This window comes from Ranitomeya imitator, chromosome 3 (genome assembly GCF_032444005.1).
Source record: "Ranitomeya imitator isolate aRanImi1 chromosome 3, aRanImi1.pri, whole genome shotgun sequence".
Lineage (NCBI taxonomy): Eukaryota > Metazoa > Chordata > Amphibia > Anura > Dendrobatidae > Ranitomeya > Ranitomeya imitator.
Window position 1 is genome coordinate 758,114,120 of NC_091284.1, and position 21,854 is coordinate 758,135,973.

General features: G+C 42.1%; 1 protein-coding gene across 5 annotated transcripts in view; it reads right to left on the reverse strand.

Annotated features, from left to right (window-relative positions):
• Positions 1-21,854, reverse strand: part of FRY (FRY microtubule binding protein) — a 422,350-nt gene that overhangs the window by 145,556 nt on the left and 254,940 nt on the right. For all 5 annotated transcript variants that reach the window (XM_069759001.1, XM_069758996.1, XM_069758997.1 and 2 more), the window contains exons 6-18: positions 20,098-20,177; positions 19,927-20,007; positions 18,205-18,373; positions 16,887-16,979; positions 16,707-16,805; positions 14,318-14,419; positions 12,224-12,327; positions 8,764-8,872; positions 8,484-8,570; positions 5,624-5,795; positions 4,271-4,403; positions 3,189-3,296; positions 501-756 (exon numbers count right to left, since the gene is read on the reverse strand). In XM_069759001.1, the coding sequence (XP_069615102.1) occupies positions 501-756; positions 3,189-3,296; positions 4,271-4,403; positions 5,624-5,795; positions 8,484-8,570; positions 8,764-8,872; positions 12,224-12,327; positions 14,318-14,419; positions 16,707-16,805; positions 16,887-16,979; positions 18,205-18,373; positions 19,927-20,007; positions 20,098-20,177 (1,593 nt within the window). The remainder of the gene's footprint in view (positions 1-500; positions 757-3,188; positions 3,297-4,270; positions 4,404-5,623; positions 5,796-8,483; positions 8,571-8,763; positions 8,873-12,223; positions 12,328-14,317; positions 14,420-16,706; positions 16,806-16,886; positions 16,980-18,204; positions 18,374-19,926; positions 20,008-20,097; positions 20,178-21,854) is intronic.

Here is a 21,854-nt window from a genome sequence, read left to right on the forward strand (position 1 = left end):
ATTGACAAGAAAGTTATAGTAAGGATTTCTATAATGAGCCCATCAGTCTTAATAAAAACATAAAAAATAGGTGGTAGAAAGAACTTTAAATTGTCATGCAACAATTTTATAAAAATCAGAACTCTTGCCATTTTCACACTGGCTACTAAACTCAATACTAGACTCAGACTTCCGGTTCTTTTCAGCAGCCACATGGGCGCAGGCAGCAGTGGACGGGTTCTGACTCATTGACCTCTAGTGGAAAATAGCAATCTTTCCCTACTACTTCTCTCCAACAGATCTTAGTTCTCCTTTAAGGTCTTGTTTTGCTAATGTTCTTCGTTTGTTCCTTTAATTCATTAGTACCAGGTAGATTCTGCCTCTATACAGTGGTAACACAGCGCTGGCAGGTTAAGATTATACAGGTTACAGCACACTTTAGATTCTATAGACCAAAAAAGGTTAACGACGGTCCCATTGGGAGACATGAAAGGAAGATATGAGAATATAAAACCCCCTACCTCTGATGTCCTCATTTTCGCCTGCTCATACGATTTCCCAGGGGTCTGTATCACTAGTTTCCACTGAGTGAGCAACTGCAGAAGCATCTTGAGAGATGTGTCAAGAAGCGTCTGGTGGGTATCATTCACTTCACGTAACAGAAAATTAATGAATCCAAATAATACATCTTCCCTCCAATCCACAAAGTCAACAAGAAGACCCTGGAGAGAGTTCTGTGCAATGTGCCGCAATTCATCATCCATGTGGATAGACAGTCTGCAAGGAGATATGAAACGAATGAAAAAGCTACATCCATCACTGCCGAGAAATACATCCACTGACCAAAAAGGAAATCTTATTATATCATAAATAAGATAGAAGAAATTATTGATTATTCTTCCGAATTTGAGAAGATGTCAATAAACTCATTTATTTCTCACAAAATTCAAAAGTAAAAACCGTAATAAAATTGGGACCAATCAGATGCCTGTTACGATTAGTGGAGATCCTCGGGGGCAGTGCAAGACTCAAAAAGAATACAAAAAAAAAAAAAAATGAGTGTCAAAAAGTTCTCCCCTAAGACCCTGAACTAGGCGTGTCTGAACCTTAATTGGAGTAATCTGAGCTTTATAAGTGACAGCTGCACCCTGTTGACCGCTTCATTACTCATATCTTCAAAACGGAGAACCCCAGTAATCCTTTTCATACATTTGGGAGTTTGGAGTCGCTAAAGTGCAACGTAATGAAGTAGTTAAGCTCAGTAAGGCTACGTTCACATTTGCGTTATGGTGTGCTGCGTCGGCGACGCAACGCACAACGCACGCAAAAACGCATGCAAAACGCTGCATTTTGTGACGCATGCGTTCATTTTTATAGCGCAAAAAAAATGCAACAAGCAGCGTCCTCTGTGCCCTGACGCTTGCGCCCAAAAAACGCATGCGTCACAAAACGCAACAGAACGCATGTCCATGCGCCCCCAATGTTAAATATAGGGGCGCATGACGCATGCGTCGCTGTGGCTGCGCCTGACGCAATGCAAATGTGAACATAGCCTAATCGAGCACCCAATACTCTTAATCCAAATGTAGTGATCAGGAGCGGACAAACAGAAGAGAGTCCCTGTGCAAGAATAATTTATGGACCCTTTGCAGTCCAATTGCTCATAATAATGCACTGTTTATTCAGTAGTGGACCCCCTTACCTCATGGGCTCCTGGCGGCTGCACAGGTTGAACCAATGGTATATCCGCGGTGTTTTAATAAACTGTCCAGTACAAGAGTGTACAATATGTAGCCCAGAGATCACATGCAGCCCCCAATCATCTGGGCTTGGATATGCTTGTCTGGGTCCACAAGGGGCTTACATTTTTTTTCCATGTCAAAAAGAAGGAGTCGCACAGGGAGTGTCTATTGGGCCCCTTACTCTAGGTAAAGATTAGATAAAGTGTAGAGGCGGCCATACAAGCACGTGTTCCCTTCTTCTCTGGACTGCTAATGGGGGAGAAGGGGAACTCGAGTCTCTCAACTCAATAGGTTGAAGTCCTGGTAGTGGTTCTTGAATCTATTGTGCATTTGTGTCATATATACATGAACACCCGATCCTTACACTATGGCTGATCGGACTAACTAAAGCAATTGTTACCATCCACCTCTCGTGTCTCCCCTTTTCCCCATAGTTTGTAAGCTTGCGAGCAGGGCCCTCATTCCTCCTGGTATCTGTTTTGAACTGTGATTTCTGTTATGCTGTAATGTCTATTGTCTGTACAAGTCCCCTCTATAATTTGTAAAGCGCTGCGGAATATGTTGGCGCTATATAAATAAAATTATTATTATTATTATATATTTTCAATAAGTCATGAACATCTCAGATAATTTTTAAAAGTGAATTTGACAGTAGGATCAACCCTCCTAAGCCATCTATATAGGCAAGTTGCATAATATGACACCTTGATATCTGCAATCTGATGTTTTAATCCAAAGTAATCCACATTTGTCTTAATACGTAAATGAACTGTTAAGATCTATGCGACGGACATAGATCTCCCTGAGAATCTGCCTCCAGAGCTTATTTTAAATGAAAGGGGAGTTACCAGTGTGATACACGTAGATCAGGAGAGCAGACTGTCAGTCATCACATGTCTCACACTGGTAACGCCTCCTCTCATTTACAATAAGCTCTGGAGGCAGATTCTCTGGGGATCTGTGTCCGACCCATAGATCTTAACAGCTCATTTATATATTAAGAAAAACGTGGATTTCTCTGTAATAAGACAACGGATCGCGGATAACAAGGTATGATTTAAGATTTAAAAGGCATGAAAAGAATGCCAAATAACACTTTTCTTTCAATAGAAATATGTGGCCATCTGCAGCTTCCCCTATGATATCAGCTCATCAGTGGTGGCTCTGTGGTTTAGAAATGTGCTAGTCCTGGTGATAAAAATCTTTCAAAGCACAAAAAAAACAAAAAACAGTAACGGAACATAACTCTTGGAAGAGTCTAAAGCAAAACAAGAACCCCATATGAACAACTAAATGAATGGGTATACTCCTAGAAATCAAAGAAACATCCTTGAGAAGTCTGAAGACCTAAGCAGATGCCATGATGTTCTTGAGAAGTACCCACTCATCTTCTCATCAAGGGTCCAATTCTTGACTTTTCAGAATGATCAAGCAATGCATTCGTGTAATCAATAAGGAGCCTGGTACCTGGAAAGTAAGTCTATTAACTCCAGTTTGGACATCCCATCGGGAAGTAAGCGAGGAATAGCTGCCACGCATGTTCTGAAAAGGTCAATCTTTGGCTTTCGTTCTCCTCTGAAATGTAAAACATTGAGATCAGAGCAGTCTGCACTCGTCCTATATAAACAAGTGATTACTGCAATTCCAGAAGTCTGCTGGCTGACAATGAAAGACTCGGGCACGTTACATTAATAAAGACACTCCGCTCGGTTTACTTTATCACGCATTTTCTCATGACTTCTTACATCAAAGAATCTTTGGCTAGATACATAAAGCAGCCCGAGATGCAAAATAGGATTTTACTAGATTTCTTCCATGGCAGGAAGCGGCGTACCCTGCAGCCCACCGGCACAGCTTACAGATAAGAAACGTGCAATTCAGTAAAATTACTTTGAAAATGTCTTGGAGGAAAGAGATTTTTATTGCACTGGAAATCTTTATTAGTGCAAGATATTTCCACTGCTGTCTCTCCATTCATGCGAAGCGTCAATTCTAAATTGCTGAAGAAAAAGAGACTCAATGTTCTGATTTTGTGGGTGAAGCCGGTGATTCATGCATAAATGCCTGTCATATTTAGAAGGCATGACGTAAATGTAACCCTCGACACAAATGGATGGAGCTGATCAATTCAACGCAGGAAGGTTCGGGCATAACACAACATCATCTGATGGACCATATCTGATCTGACATTAGAAAGCATTCAGATATTAAATACTGTATATATAGGATGTTTTACGTTTTTTTTTTCCACCCAATAAGACTCATATGCCTCGTTATGATATATGAACACCATACCATCTAGGCGTGTGAATGGTCTTGGCTGACCCGAGGCGGGTTTCACGGGCCCATCTGGGTACAGACCGTGATGTTTGGAACAGCCACATTTCTTCAGACCCAAACACAACAGTCCCATACATGTTGTTGAGTTTAGAATTGGAGACCCATGGTTGTTTTGTACTTGGCAGTTCGGACTCAAACTGCAAAAGTCAGATTTGTGAAACCGGCCTTAGCCTAATCTGCCTGACCACTACCCTTAATACTTGACCTACGTGATCATGTCTTCAGGTTCCTTGTTCAACATCTGTACATTCGTCATCATCATGCACCTCCCTACTTCTTTGTCAAGATGCCGGAGAATGTTGTCCACTGCCTTCCGTACTTGAGAGTAATACAGAGACATGCCTAGAGAAAGGGATGTGGTAGAAATTACAGACACACTGGTAAACTATGTTTACTGGGTTCTTTATGTGCACCGCCGTGGTGCACCGGCAATAGCGGCGGACCACGCAGTTATATGGGGCCCAGGGAGTCAGCGCCAGTGCCACTCGGCATCACACTCAACTATATCCACATCATAGTGGCAGATACAATTGAAGGCAATGATGGATAACAGAACTGTCAGCTACCACCTCCACCATTCTTGCTGTGTGTCTGATGTCTCAGCACAGCGGGCGCGATGCGGTCGCTACATTGTGACCGGTGTGCCGAGCAGTGCAGAGATTCAGAACACATGCTACAGAGAACGGGGGCTAACTATACTATTTAGAGAGCTGTGTGGGGACAACTATACTGTGTGGAGGCCATCATACTGTATGGAGGGTTGTGGGAGCCCTAACTGTACGGAAGGCCACCATACTGTACGGAGGGCCACCATACTGTAAGGAGGGCCACCATACTGTAAGGAGGGCCACCATACTGTAAGGAGGGCTGTGTGGGGTCCATCATATTGTGTGGAAGGCGGTGTCTGGGCAATCATACTGTGTGTGGGGGGACATCATACTGCGTTGTAGTCACTGTGGGGATATCATACTTTGCAGGGAGTTACTGCTGGGTCATCATATCGTGCATGAGGAGGGTACGGTTGAGTAATTCACTGTGGGGGTATCTTATGTTTGGGGGCCATGAAAGGGGTATCTTAGTGCATGAAAACTCCAAGGAGCTTCAATAAGGGCAAAATTACTTTGTAAGGGCTGCAAAGTTGTGACATATGCTCTTCTGTGACACTGCAAAAAAAATTTATTTTTTTTTGTTGAGGGGGAGGGGCCCAATTAGGTCTTTTGCCATCGGCAATCTCATGGAAAAATCACTGTAACAAGTACACAGTAACAAATATAGCACATGCATACACAGATATCAGAACACCATGTGATCATAATGATCACAGTAATTGTTTTTGCTTTTTCATTTGGAGGAGGGCATTACAAGAAAAAAAAAAACCACATCATTGTAACTGCAGGGCAAGATGGATTAAGGCCAGGAGAGCGGAAATAATGACAACTGCTCACCTGAGTAGACCTGTACTACGAGCGTCTCGCCCCCAATATGATTCATACTCTATAGCTATTTTCGGAGGCCGACTTGCCTCTAGCAGGAACTTTAATTGACAATTAGATGTTGCTCACCAATCATTTTTGCTTCCTCCTCTGTGAGTGTTTTACTCAGGTAGGTTTTCTTCACCCGTAAGGTGTTGCCCGAAGGGTGAATAGCTCCAGTCACTGGCATGGGTGGCTCCCCATCCTTCTGCTGTAAACTATCCGCTATTACCAAGAAAGCCCTTAAGCCGATATTCATTCTCTGTGTTGAAGGGGAGAAAAAGTAAAGCAACAACATAAGCTTTAAGTAGTGAATCACTCCATAAATCTGAATATACTTCACAGGGTGCCCTCAACAACAGATCTTCAGCACTTAAAGGCAACCTGTCACCCCCCCAGGCGTTTGTAACTAAAAGAGCCATCTTGTGCAGCACTAATGCTGCATTCTGACAAGGTGGCTCTTTTAGTTATTGTTCATTGCATTGCAGAAATAATCGCTTTTGAATTTGGTCCCTCATACCTTCAAATCATCCGGGGGCAGGTCTTTCCTCCCTCATCCAGACAACACAACCGTCACTCTGCGAGAAGGGCGCCGTCTCCTCTGCATTATTCTGTTGTCCAGGCGCCTGCGCGGTCATATTCTGCCTTGGACGTGCGCAGTTCGTGCTGCCCGACAACTGACATCACTTGATGTCTTGTTTACTGCGCCTGCGTGCACGCGCGGGATCTCGGGCCGCGTGTGCACGCAGGCGCAGTAAACAAGACATCAAGTGATGTCAGTTGTCGGGCAGCATGGACTGCGCATGCCCAAGGCAGAATATGACCGCGCAAGCGCCTGGACAACTGAATAACGCCGAGGAGACAGCGCCCTTCTCGCAGAGTGACGGCTGTGTTGTGTCTGGAAGAGGGGGGAAAGACCTGCCCCAAGACGATTTGAAGGTATGAGGGACCAAATTCAAAAGCGATTATTTCTGCAATGCAATGAACAATAACTAAAAGAGCCACCTTGTCAGCATGCAGCATTAGTGCTGCACAAGATGGCTCTTTTAGTTACAAATGCCTGGGGAGGGGGGGGGGGGGGGACAGGTTCCATTTAAAGTAGCTATGATGGGGTTTCCAACAGAGAACAGGGAAGGATACCAGAACCACCACCCCTAGGCAGGACAGTATTCTGTATGGAGGACTATGTAGGCCCCATAACACTGTATAGAGAACTATGTGGGGTCCATAAAACTATATGAAAAACTATGTGGGGCCCATAATACTATATTGAGGACTATGTGGGGTCCACAATACTATATGGAGGACTATGTGAGGTCCTTAAAACTATATGGAAAACTATATTGGGCCCACAATACTAGATGGAGGACTATGTGGGGCCCATAATACTATATGGAGAACTATGTGGGGCCCATAGTACTATATGGAGGACTATGTGGGGTCCACAATACTATATGGAGGACTATGTGGGGTCCATAAAACTATATGGAAAACTATATTGGGCCCATTATACTAGATGGAGGACTATGTGGGGCCCATAATACTATATGGAGAACTATGTGGGGCACATAGTACTATATGGAGGACTATGTGGGGTCCACAATACTATATGGAGGACTATGTGAGGTCCTTAAAACTATATGGAAAACTATATTGGGCCCACAATACTAGATGGAGGACTATGTGGGGCCCATAATACTATATGGAGAACTATGTGGGGCCCATAGTACTATATGGAGGACTATGTGGGGTCCACAATACTATATGGAGGACTATGTGGGGTCCATAAAACTATATGGAAAACTATATTGGGCCCATTATACTAGATGGAGGACTATGTGGGGCCGATAATACTATATGGAGAACTATGTGGGGCACATAGTACTATATGGAGGACTATGTGGGGTCCACAATACTATATGGAGGACTATGTGGGGTCCACAATACTGTATGGAGAACTATGTGGGGCCCATAATACTGTATGGAGAACTATGTGGGACCTATAATACTGTAAGGAGAACTATGTGGGGCCCATAATACTATATGGAGGACTATGTGGGTCCCATAATACTAGATGGAGGACTATGTGGGCCCCATAATACTGTATAGAGAACTATTTGGGCCCCATAATACTGTATGGAGGATTATGTGGAGTCCATAATACTATATGGAAGACTATGTGGGACCCATTATTCTGTGTACTGGTTGGCCCGTCGAATTGTCCCAATTATTTATTTTTTTTGACCCTCTGTTTTTGAGTTTTACATCCCTGCGCTAAAACAATACATTGCGTCCTGATCAAATAGCAATGGTGAATGTCAAGGAAAGATTTTATCTAAATTGCTACCTAGTTTTTTAGGAAACTATATTTTCTGAAGATTTGACAATGGCTTGCATTTGCATTGAATACCTTTTAGAAGAAAGTGAAGTTAAAAAAGTAGCAATGGCTTTTTCAAGGTTTTCATTCATCAGCAGGTTTCGGAAACGGTTGTGCACTTACCCTGACCTCACTTGGGCAAAAGGGTATAAAAAATAAAATAATATAAAGAGCAGCAATAGAAAAAATGAGCCTTGTGTAGGTGAATTGATAATGGATCTTAATATGACAGTCACGGTATTCTAATGTGTTGTCCCTTTTGTACATATGTCCAATGTAGAAGATGTTGGGGCAGGGGAAGCATTCTCCATGACCCAGAGACCTAACCGATATTGCATATCACGTATTTGAGCACCAACAATTTCCCCAGGATAATTATTTCTCCATTAATTATCCTAAACCTGATCACAGATGGTTAGAACTATCCCACCTATGGCAATCATCTGATCAAGTTCTAAAAAAAAAGGTGATATCCCTACGATAACGTTTTCTACTAGCTCTTTTTAAAGAGTGGACATGCTATTTTTAATTTTTTCCAATAATCTAAGGATAAAAAAAAATAAAAATTCATACCTCTGGGTTGAGGCTGAAAGCTTTGGCAGCTTTTCCAACACACAAAAGATCAAAAATAATTTCTTTCATTGCAAAGTCTAGACGTTCCTAAAACAAAAAATAAGATATAGAGATTTGTAAAAACACGTAAATGGTCACATTGTATTTATTACTTTCAAGAGAAGATGTAACAGAATCCTGGTCAAAAGTCGAGACAGAAAACACCAGAACCGGAGTAAGGGAGGGGAACTAAAGGAAAGTATCACATGATCAAAAAAAAAAATGTAAATACATGACATACCTGCGCAATAAACTGTATGATCTTGACAAAGATGTTGAGGGGCATGTCCCGGGGCACCACCCCTCGGGAACCCTTAGGGAAAAGCGTCCCGATGATGGTTGTTAGACGGCTGTTAGAAATTAAATATCATCATTAGGATTACAACACAAAGCAATTGGTATAAAGGTTTTATTAGAATTTTTTTATCCATAGAACATATGGACAAAGAAAAAAGTTTGCACCAAAACCAGAGAACTAAGTAAGACTATAAGCCAGGGGCAAACTCGGATCCATATTGGCACCAAAGAGGACTGTCAGTACAGCACAGAATTACAAGAGTAACAAGTATGAAGAAAAAAGAAAAAAAAAATTATAGAATTGTATTTCAGTCATCTTTTTGCCAAAAATTGGTAAAATACTTTATTAAAATGGTGCCCACTGCACGATAATTTTGGAAAAACTTACAGATAATATTGGACACTTTATTTTACACCATCTCATGGCCGGAGCATCTTAAGGTCCCCATACCACAAACATCAAATGGGTTTGAACACCAGATTAATGTGTATAGGGGCCTCCTGACTGTCCCCCAACAAACAGCGTGTCATAATTCAGACTGCTGATTCTTTTGTTCTCCAAGAGACATGCGGTTGACAAAAGGAGTGTGGCAGTGGCTGTCAGAGAACACAACACTGAACAGAGTGAGCGCTCCTTGTATGCAGGTACGGACTGGGGCTGAAATTCAGTCCTGGCATTTGATATCACACAGGCCCATGTTGTCCCCGTCCCCATGAACCAGATGGGATATATTACTATTATTACCCTGGATGGAGGAAATAAAGATTTTCTACAAGACCAATATTTCTAATGATCCCTCCGTCACAACTTTTAACAGTATGGCTGTCGTGAGAACACCGATTGTGTAAACAACGTACAGTCATGGCCAAAAGTATTGACACCCCTGCAATTCTGTCAGATAATGCTCATTTTCTTCCTGAAAATGACTGCAAACACAAATTATTTGGTATTATCTTCATTTAATTTGTCTTAAATAAAAAAAACCAAAAGAGAATGAAGCAAAAAGCAAAACATTGATCATTTCACAAAAAACTCCAAAAATGGTCCAGACAAAAGTATTGGCACCCTCAGCCTAATACTTGGTTGCACAACCTTTAGCCAAAATAACTGCGACCAACCGCTTCCGGTAAGCATCAATGAGTTTCTTACAATGCTCTGCTGGAATTTTAGACCAGTCTTCTTTGGCAAACTGCTCCAGGTCCCTGATATTTTGAAGGCTGCCTTCTCCAAACTGCCATTTTTAGATCTCTCCACAGGTGTTCTATGGGATTCAGGTCTGGGCTCATTGCTGGCCACCTTAGAAGTCTCCAGTGCCTTCTCTCAAACTATTTTCTAGTGCTTTTTGAAGTGTGTTTTGGGTCATTGTCCTGCTGGAAGATCCATGACCTCTGAGGGAGACCCAGCTTTCTCACACTGGGCCCTACATTATGCTGCAAAATTTGTTGGTAGTCTTCAGACTTCATAATGCCATGCACACAGTCAAGCAGTCCAGTGCCAGAGACAGCAAAGCAACCCCAAAACATCAGGGAACCTCCACCATGTTTGGCTGTAGGGACCGTGTTCTTTTCTTTGAATGCCTCTTTTTTCTCCTGTAAACTCTATGTTGATCCCTTTGCCCAAAAAGCTCTACTTTTGTCTCATCTGACCAGAGAACATTCTTCCAAAACGTTTTAGGCTTTTTCAGGTAAGTTTTGGCAAACTCAAGCCTGGCTTTTTTATGTCTCGGGGTAAGAAGTGGGGTCTTCCTGGGTCTCCTATCATACAGCCCCTTTTCATTCAGATGCCGACGGATAGTACGGGTTGACACTGTTGTACCCTTGGACTGCAGGGCAGCTTGAACTTGTTTGGATGTTAGTCGAGGTTCTTTATCCAACATCCGCACAATCTTGCGTTGAAATCTCTTGTCAATTTTTCTTTTTCGTCCACATCTAGGGAGGTTAGCCACAGTGCCATGGGCTTTAAACTTCTTGATGACACTGCGCATGGTAGACACAGGAACATTCAGGTCTTTGGAGATGGACTTGTAGCCTTGAGATTGCTCATGCTTCCTCACAATTTGGTTTCTCAAGTCCTCAGACAGTTCTTTGGTCTTCTTTCTTTTCTCTATGCTCAATGTGGTACACACAAGGACACAGGACAGAGGTTGAGTCAACTTTAATCCATGTCAACTGGCTGCAAGTGTGATTTAGTTATTGCCAACACCTGTTAGGTGCCACAAGTAAGTTACAGGTGCTGTTAATTACACAAATTAGAGAAGCATCACATGATTTTTCAAACAGTGCCAATACTTTTGTCCACCCCCTTTTTTATGTTTGGTGTGGAATTATATCCAATTTGCCTTTAGGACAATTATTTTTTTGTTTTTTTCATTTAAGACAAATTAAATGAAGATAATAATAACAAATAATTTGTGTTTGCAACCATTTTCAGGAAGAAACTGAGTATTATCTGACAGAATTGCAGGGGTGTCAATACTTCTGGCCATGACTGTAGCAGACAAGGTGGCCCACGACCAGATAGGCCCTTCTGGCATTTGCCAGATGGCCAGTCCGCCCTGCTTGTATGGGATCGATCTAAAATGTATGGGGGGCTTGACATATGTATTTCAAGGATTTGGCACATTTCATAATGCCTCTTTATCTACACAGGTTTCAAAACTTTCAGACAAAAGTAAAAAGTGGGTAAAATGAATACATTGGGTACCCCAATTTTTCATTGCACTTCTAAATAAGAAGTCTTCCGCAGTAAAGTTGTAGCATACCTCTAGCTTTGACCATAACGATACTTATATATGGCTTTCAGCATAACTATACTTACATACTATAACCTTAAACGGGTTGTCCAATCCCTGGACAACCCATTTTTGAATAAAGAAGCCCCCCCTTTTAAAATAAAAGCACCATATACTCTGCTCCTGTACTGGTGCTGCTCCAGTGATGTCGGCTCTCAGTCTCCCAGGGCTTGTGTGACATTATTATGCTACGCGAGTCCTGCAGCCAATCACCAGCCACTATTGGGCTGTTGTGCTCGTACTGTTTCCGATTATCTGATGTCCATCCAAAGGCGGGAACATTGGACAAATGAAAGTAGCTACATAGTTACATAGTTATTAAGGTTGAAGGAAGACTTTAAGTCCATCTAGATCAACCCATAGCCTAACCTAACATGCCCTAACATGTAGAGCCAGTAGTAGTAGTAGTACAGCGGTCTAATAGCGGTTGCGGATTGTTATGCCATGTGAGCCAATGTCACATAAACCCCGGGAGACCCAGAGCCAACATCACTAAAGCGGCGCCAGTGCAGGAGGAGAGTATATGGTGTTTCCATTTTAAAAGGGGGGGCTACTTCATTTAAAAAGTGGTTAGGCAAGATAGAGGACACCCAGTTGAGACTTATGACTTACCTTTGTGTTGCCGTGTTGCTTTCACATTTTATTCGGATCATATAAACCCATAATAGTCTGTACAGGGATTCCAGTGCGACTCGTGCCATTTTAGGGTCTTTATTCTGTTAGATGTAAAGGATCTCATTGTTAAGACACAAATATAAGCATTTACTTAGAGAAAACAATGAGAGAATGGTACAACATTAATGAATAACATGTTTCTTAACAGTATCAAATTAGAATCCTAGAGTGTTAGAGTTGGATGGGACCTCCAGGGTCGTTGCCTCCAGCCCCCTTCCTCCGCAGGATTCACTAAACCATCTCAGACAGATGTCTATCCAGCTTCTATTTGAAGACTTCCATTGAAGGAGAACTCACCACCTCTTGTGGGAGCCTGTTCCACTCATTGATCACCCTCAAGTTTTTGTCTTTGCCTATAACCTACAGACTTAGGAAAAGATCTCAAGAAGATATACAGCTAGCTGTCATTACCACCTACAAATGTAAAACTTAAAGCAAATGCTGGACCCGCCATGAAAGTTTGAGTTTTCTTAGGCTAGGTTCCCATTGCGTTAATGGGACCGCGCTAACGGACAGCGTTGCACGGCAAAATTAACGCCGTGCAACGCGTCCGTTAGCGCATGCATTAACAGCAATGGGGACGCGCATCACTAGCGCGTGCCATTTTCGGCACGCGCTAGCGATGTGCCGGTGTTTTGTGGCGCGCCGCGGACGCTGCTTGCAGCGCCCGCGGTCCGTTCCCCGCTCTCGCAGATCGGAGATCTCTGCGAGAGCGGGGACGTTTAACGTGACCCCTTTACAACATATCGCGTTAGCGCAATCCGCTAGCGCTAGGCGCTAAACGGATTGCACTAACGCAATCTGAACCTAGCCTTACTCCATTTAGTGCAGCTGCCTCAATAAAAAGTGAGCGGCATCATTGACGCTTCATCGATATAGGCCATGCTAAATATGTCTGGATGGGTCAAATCATTGATTGCTGAAGTGGGTATTGCTATATTAGACATTAAAGCACCACTCCAGGTTTTTTTTTATTGCAGCGCTAGAGTGGTGCAACTAATTTAAGTTCCCTGCCTAGCCTAGTATTATATTCTAACAGCCACCATCTTCTTTTATTGGCGCCACTCCGGTCTGTCTTCTTCAGGTTGTAATCTGCCGGATCGCTCCATTGTTTTCTGCACAAGCTGAAAGTCACAACTCAATGTAAGTCTATGAGCCCAGAATTAGACTGTCATAGACTTACACTGAGAGCTTGTGACTGGTAGCTTTGAGTTCTAGTCAGTCAAAAGTTGCGGTCACAAGATAATGGCGCCAGACCGGAGCAGTGCCGATAAAAGATGAAGACGGCAGCTGGAAAGTATGAGACTTGCGGCAAGAACTTAGAATAGTGGCACCACTCCAGCGCTGCAATAAAACAAAAAAAAATCCAAAACAATAAACTTTCACACTGGCATATTTGCATCTGTATTTGTAATATAAAACTGGAAGTGAAACACAAACATATAGAAAGTATTGTAAAAAGATTTTCACGCCTTTTTTGTTGTGGAACTGCACCCAGATGCAAACAGTTGCTTTAAAGGCGCACACCAAGGAACATAAAAGATACTCATGGTTTATATATAAATAATAATAATAACAGATTCAATTTTAAGAATCATAGAATGTTAGAGATGGAAGGGGCCTCCAGGGTCATCGTGTCCAACCCCCCTGCTTAATGCAGGATTCACTAAACCATCTCAGACATATGTCTGTCCAGCCTCTGTTTGAAGACTTCCATTGAAGGACAACTCACCACCTCTCGTGGCAGCCTGTCCACTCATTCATCACCCTCACTGTTAAAATTTTTTTTTTTCTAATATCTAATCTGTATCTTCTCCCTTTCAATTTGATTCCATTGTTTTTCGTGTTTCCATGTGCAAATAAGCATAAGGATGGCCCCTCTTTACTACACTGAAACAACGTATTTGCACAAGTCTGGCGTCTACCATCAGTCACTGTATTGTGTAAAAAAAAAAAAACAAATCACATCATTCAACGCATTTCAATAACAGGACCCCGAAATGTGGCGGATAACACAAATGACTACTTTACCTTTAGGTTAGATAAGCAGTTGTTGAGAAAAATATGCCACCGGTTTAGAAAGAATTGTTTCTGGCTGACACAAAGCAAACACGTCACCAAGGGGTACAATGCCTGAAAAAATAACATACAGCAGTTATGTCGCTCACACAGGTCATCACCCAGCATGCCATGCAGAGATGCGCCACTATGCAGCACTACCACCTGCACTGTTTAAGTGCCTAATAATGTCTAGTATTTCTTGACTTTTGTAACATTCATGAACTGAGCTCCCTATGAACCAAAAAGTAAAATATTTTCATCATAAAACTCTTTTATACTGCAAAGAATTACCAGTACGCACATTATTATAGAGCAGGCATAGCTGGACATGGACAGGCAACGACTATTAAAGTGTTATCCCCCCTCTAAAAAAAAATCAGGTTATCCCCCATCGATAGAATGGAGGATAACTTGGTGATTACTGGAGGTCTGACCAGTGGACCCCACCAGCAATCCCTGTGAACAAGGCCCACCTGTCCTGTATCCACGTACTCAGACTCCACTCCATTCATTGTCTATAGGGCTGTTGAGCACGGCACTCAGTACAAACTTGGAGATGAGAGTGGATGTAAACCTGCACTACCGAGGATACAACACATGATAGACCAGATGCAGTATGGATGCGGTGTTGTCAACGCGTTTCGACGTAATCATTGTGGTTTGTCCTGATGAAGAGGTATGATTACTTCGAAACGCGCTGACAAATAAAACCGCATCCATACAGCATCTGGTTTTTTATCGTATCGATCCGCGGCAGCGCAGTTTACATCCACTTTCATTTCCATGTTTGCGCCATATCATTTTGGGGGATCTGCAGCGGCAGACGTTTTCATACAAGATTACAAAGGGGATGTGACTGTTACAATTTCCCCAGGTGAGAAAGTCCCACTTTACTCTTTTCCGCGTAAACCAGATAACACCCTATTGCGCTTATTCCAGTTTTAGTCATACCTGAGCACTGCACGCTGTTATTTTTTGGCATCGCCATACACATTGGCTAGAGCGGAGGCCGAGCATGTACCACTTCCCTCCATTCATAGCAGGGCTGCAGAGCCTGGTTCGCAGAGTTCCAGAGTCTCAATCTCGGGGTTTCTTGGGGTCCCAGCGATCAGCGAGTTATACCCCAATTCCCTTCTTTTTTGGATAGGTTTTTGCTACCCCATCTGCAAGCAGCATGATGCAGGGACAGAACCCCTGATTGCACAATGTATAACTTACTGGGCTGCTTGCTGCAGTTTTGATACAATCCCTATTTTCTCTGCTAGCAGTTCTCTAAATGCTGAGCTCTGTATAACTCCGTCCACATCACTGTGACAACTTTCTGCCTATGAACGGTGAACACAGAATGCTGCCAATCAGTGAAAGAGGCGGGATTATACAGAGCTCGTGAATAAGGAGGACTACATGGTAGCCGGTTTACTAGTCCTCTAGTGATGATCTACTGCTGAAAAAGCAGTGATTTTATCAAACCTACAGCAAGCAGCCCAGTAAGTGACATTGCTGGAATCATGGTCTCTTTCTCTACATTATGCTGCTTTCAGATTAGTTGGTAAAAATCTGATTCCCTTTAAGTTTATATATCTGTTGTATTTTTGGGGTCAGTTCACTTGGTGTTGGTGCAGTGTGTTGGCCACTGTTGATGTGATGCTATGTCTCTGGGGTAGAGTGCACACATGGATTTTTCCTCTCTGAACCCTGTTCACACTGTGCAAGTAAGCCCATGTGTTCCTGTTTCCATAATTGTTCTCTTGTGTCTACAAGACTGGGGAGTTCCACCACTCCTCTTGGGCTAGCTGCACAAAAGCTGTTCTACCCTGTATGCACACATGGATTTTTCCTCTCTGAACCCTGTTCACACAGGTTATATACAGATGATCAGGTTTTTAAATACATCAGATAGGGATTGCATACATTAGTTAGGACTGCTCTGATAAGGGTATACCGTGAAGATTGGTAGAGCAGCTTAGTATACATTTTTTGCAAAAAACGTATCAACCAAATACCCTGTTTTTTACATCTTTTACTAGCACTTGCGGATTACTGCAACATTTTTTCAAACTGAGTGTTTTTGGTTTTACTATTCTCTTTTGTGTCTTCAGGTTTCTTGGTGGTGTGTGAACATGATCCTACAGACTTGTTCACTGTGCAAGTAGCCCATGTGTTCCTGTTCCTGTTCCTGTATTAGATCAATGTAGAATATTTGGATGTGCCTTCCAGGTCCTCTTTTCATGATGAATTTATATGCGATGGATCTGGACCACGACCATAGCCTACTTTCACGAAATCACAGCATTATTTGTTCTCCCCTCTCTATAGTATGGATACGTTACATTTTTACGTTCGATGGTAAAATACTCACCAATGAATGCTTCTTCCTGGAAGATAGCTCAAGTGTTGTGTCATAAAGACTTTCTACAAAGTTTCGAAGACAAGGAACATTGACTTCATTTTTCACAGCCTAATAAAGTAGGTAAAAGAATCGACTTTAAAGGGGAACAGACGCCATTACAATAAATCATGTAGAAAGGTGAAGACTTACAGCAGCTACAGGTACCAGGATCTCTACAAACAGGCCGGCCAGAGCATGCTTAATGTCCTTGTCTTTTACTTCTAGGAAATAATGTGCACATTCCTAAAGGTGAGAGAACACAACCATGAATAATCAAGACTACAAACAGGTCTACAAAACTCGCAGTGAATCGGTAAGTGTCGCATACACCCACAGGAGAAGAGCGTTCCTCACCTGACCCATGTAATGAACCATATACCTATAAGTAGCGGATATATTCAGTCCCAGACATTAATATTTGACTATACCAATCTGTCCGGGTCGTTGGTTGCACAATAGGTGGTTGCATTTAGTGATAACTCTACTGTAACACATTTGCCAACCCTCTTGGAAAATCTGGAAAGCTCCTAGCAAAAAAAGGAAGAACCTCCAAGATGGCTTGGCATCACCTGAGCCTCCTAATAACTGCACTTCCAGAAGTTTTCTTGTGGTTGACACGTGGATGCTTCATCATTAGAAGGAGCCCAGGCGACTAATCATTCATCAAGGTATAATAATTCCGACCATCAATATAAAAAGTTGCAAAACCCATTTGCAATGGTTTCACTGGAAGAAGGGAAGGTTTAAATGGTCCCTACTAAAAACTCCATACCATCAAGAGGTGTATCTAACACAACCACTGCCATTAAATGGCCACAGATGTCTAAAAACAAAAAAAAAAATCATTAAGTCCCTTACAATTTTGAGGTTTTTTTCCCAAGAAAAAAAAAGGAAAAGACTGAAGCTTTCCCTGGCTCAGAAGCAGATTAGGCGGCTCCCAGAAATAGGGCAGTTGGATGGACTATATTGTAGACCAGCCAACTGAAAACGTATGGGATAAGTCACACATCATGGATTTTGTTGTGTTTTTGCCATAATTTTCGGCCTGCCGTAAAGGGTTCCCAAAGACACATGGTGGCATATTCAAAATCCATCCAAATTCAGCGGAAACGAAAGCAGCAGCAAATTTCAGATGGCCAGAATGTCAATTCTGTTGCTGAATGGTGATGCCTTATCACTGTAGATTTCATCATTTGCAATTTATAAAGTGAAATCTGATACAAATTTGCAGCAAAATCTGCATGTGTATCATTACAAAATGCGCAACCTTTAAAGACTAATGTAACCAACCCTTTACTCACAATAAAAAATGTAAAACATGCAAAAAAGACAAAAACTCATCTAAATGATGAAAGGATTTCTACTACACCGTTCAGTGCCAAGATCTTGTGCAGATCGATTTCAATGGCTGGGATGAAAAACTACAGTGTCCTCCCCTATATAAGTGACACCAGATAATAAATGATACCTGCATGAACTGTAAAGAGGCTTCAAAGTCTTCCACGGGATACATCTTAATGCGGAAGAATTTCATTCCCATTATCAGACTGATGACGCTTTGAACCACATACGGGTTCTGCTCTTTGTGCCTCAGCTCTTTTAACTCCGCCATAAATTTCTTCTTCACGGAAGGAAACCTGACAAATAGAAGACGACTGCTAATAAATTGTACAAAATTATTCCATTCACAATCGTTCTTGGCATCTCCTCTATAACACTCTACCCCAGTTACTTAAACAGTATAACGACACCCCTCTAACACCGTCCAGCCGTAACAAAAGCCCAGCTGGCTATAATACTTTTTGTCTTTGCTCCCACCTTTCGATAAAAGCTACTCACAAGTGTTGAGAAAGGAAAAGACCAATGCATGGTATATGTATATGATGGAACTCCAATAAATGGATCACTATCTGAAAATGATGCGGAATCGATTACTGCTTTACATGGCTCTGGTTGGGGACTGGGATTGCCCGACCCATTAGATCAGGTCACAGTGTTGATCTTTGTCTAGTGTTGTCTAACCTTATGCAGTTAAAAGCCAAGAAAAATCAAATAAATGAGCAAATACCCTATAGCAAGTAAATATTAATAGTACATACAAATAACATAGGGTACAGTTCGGCTCCTGTCCTGCTCTGCCATATCTACAGTGAGGTTGGATGACACAAGTTTAGGATAGGACCGTCCCAGTTGGGTCACCTTGTTGCGGTGGGATGGATTTTACGGTTTTTTTTTTGTTTTGATTTTTAAATCAAGATTGTGTTAACCAAGTACCCCATGCTATTTACCTGTACTATTTCTATTTACTTACTATAGGGTCTATGCTCATTTTGGTTTTTTTTTCTTGGGTTTTGTCTGTGAAATGGCCACAGTGTGAATGTGATCTTACACATTTCACGTATACCAGCTTATGCTCCTACACTGCCTAAAAAACATGTCCGACAGTTGTCTAAATAACCTTATTCAATCAGTGAACTATGTAATTTGGGTGTGGCATATGTATGAGAATAAGTGTGCAAGCTCAGGGTAGACAGGTCATCCGGACCAGTAGTGTCACCTTGAGTGTTGGCAGATGTTGCACCATGTGGAATCATCCCCGGTCATCTACCATGACCACTTGTTGTGCTCTGCTGTTAGGGAGTCCATACACTATCAATATCCCGTTTGGCTGATCGCTATTACTTCCATTCCCCCAAACACATGCACACTCGATTTGGCTGAGTAATGGAAAGGGGAAGAAGGGGAGGAGGAGGAGGAGGAGGAGGAGGAGGAGGAGAAGTATGCTTTCATTAGAGAGGCCTTGAGTGGCTTATTTCCTGAGAACGAAAAAAATCAGGCATGCTAAAATGTAACACGGCCAATCCTTTTTTTTATCCTGACATCTACAAAATGTTTGCTAGGAAAACATCTAATACAAACTGGTCCCAGCAAAATTAATGGGTTGTAGCTTAGAGCTTCTTCCCATTGGAAGCTTGTACAATGAAGAACTACACCGGGGACACACCTTACCTGTCCTATAGATGTCGATTGACATTGACATTACGAAGCCTGGAATTACGTTCGCCTAAGTCTGGTTATCCCCCGCTCAACATGTGCTCCAAATATAATTTTCCTCAACATTACGGTTTTTCTGCAGATATTGCTAAGATTTTATGACTATATGGATACAGTAACAGTACAGGATGCTTACTTTGACTGTGCTAATACCCCAATTACTTCAGCATACAGATCGGCCACAATGTGCATATTGCCAGTGTTTGGACCTAGATACCTAAAGATAAAAGACACAAAAGGCAGATGAAAAATGAAGATATTTATGTAAGATGGCCTCAGTTTCAACTTCCAGTCTGAATTTCATTACCCTTCTTTGTATTTAAAGTGCTTGAAAGCCAAGGTGATGACTTCATGGACCAAGCTGTCAATTACAGGATGCAATGGAATCTGGAAGACGAGGAGCGATGTATAATGGAATTATTAGAAAGGAGAATTGGTTCATGGGAAATGCAACGTTACTTAACGGCAAGATAAATGTATTTATTTCCATTAATATACAAAGCAGCAACATATTCCACCCGGCTCCACTGACGTACTGTACAAGCTGAAACAAGACTGGGAGCAAAGATCAGTATAGAGGACAATGAGAAGGAAATATGTCTGTGTGCATTATTAATGATGATACACACGTACACAACTCAACATAGACTGGAACATGAATTCACAAATTTTTACTAGAGGACAGCTCTACAAATGGTTACGTTTTGAAGGAACCCCTATTCACAATCCTACTTCAAATAAGCTTGTTGTAGGAGCAGGTAGGGCATTTTCGATTCTGAGGGTCTCTCTGAGAATTGTTATTTTTGTCTGTCCCCATGTCGGGCATCATTAAACAAGCTAAAATCGGTTTGACATCACTAAAATCAAGATCTTACGATTGTCTTATAGAAAACCCCAGACCAGGTTTCAAGGAACCAGATACTTGGTTGGGAGTCACTGAGTTGGAATGAGTCTGGTGCTCATCATCCCTGATGAGCTTGGGCGCACCACAATACATGGGGTCACTTTCTTTGCATTTTTTCTTTAACTAAATTTGCTATGATTATATTTTTGGATGTGCACAAGTTTCCTTTTTATAATTCACCCATAGATACAGCTACTCCTTTTTGGCACTAGCCATTTTTCAGGTACGGTGAAGTGAGTGGGATCTTAGCTCAATATGGTTCACTATTGTGTATGGAGCTGCGGTGTTCTCGCATCGTACACTGTAAACTTCCAACCACCTTGGGACCCGCAAACAGCCAACAGGTAGGTGCGAGGTTTTGGACCCCACTAATCTGATAATGATGAACTATATCAAGGATAGTCAACCAATATCAAAGTCCTCAACAACCCAGATTAGGCTGAAAAATAATTTTACGATCACATACAAAAAGGCAGTGTGCGCATCCATGTATTTAGCACAGGAAATTTTCTTTATATTTTGATTCTGCCTCAACTCAAAATAAACACGACCATAAATGATTTTGTAACAGGAGCTCATGTCATTAAGGTGCCCAAAAGGAGTTCTTCCATTTGAACAACCTCTAAGTGACAAAAGGTGATCACAAAATGCCCTTCTGCTGGACCCCCCGAAGATCAGCTCGAATGTGCGGGGAAAAAAATGTCCAATGTCCCTTCAGCGCCACCACAGGAGAAATAAAGCATTACACGGTGTGCATTCACAATATTGAGTTGCATGTCATTTATAGAACAAGTCTGCTAGGCCGGAGAAGCCTCCTAAACAGGAGACCCCCTCTCCAATAACTCATAAGACATTTACGTTGAAGCTATTTTCATATTCTATCAACTTTTCACGTGGCTGAAAAGAGCTTATTGGCAACACAGAGGGGGTCCACAAACAGGGATTTCATTCTCTGGTGTACACAGCCAGTCCAGTCATTAGAATAGCCCCCCATTAAGTACTAACTTTACCACATAGGACCTGTCCCTCGTGATAAACGATTGCTGCAAATTTCTGAACCTGGACCTTTAGGTCATGTGATTTTCTCAGGTCACGTGATTGAAAATAGAATGCAGCTCAGTAGATAAGCAGGACACACAGGATGGAGGATGATTGAGGGG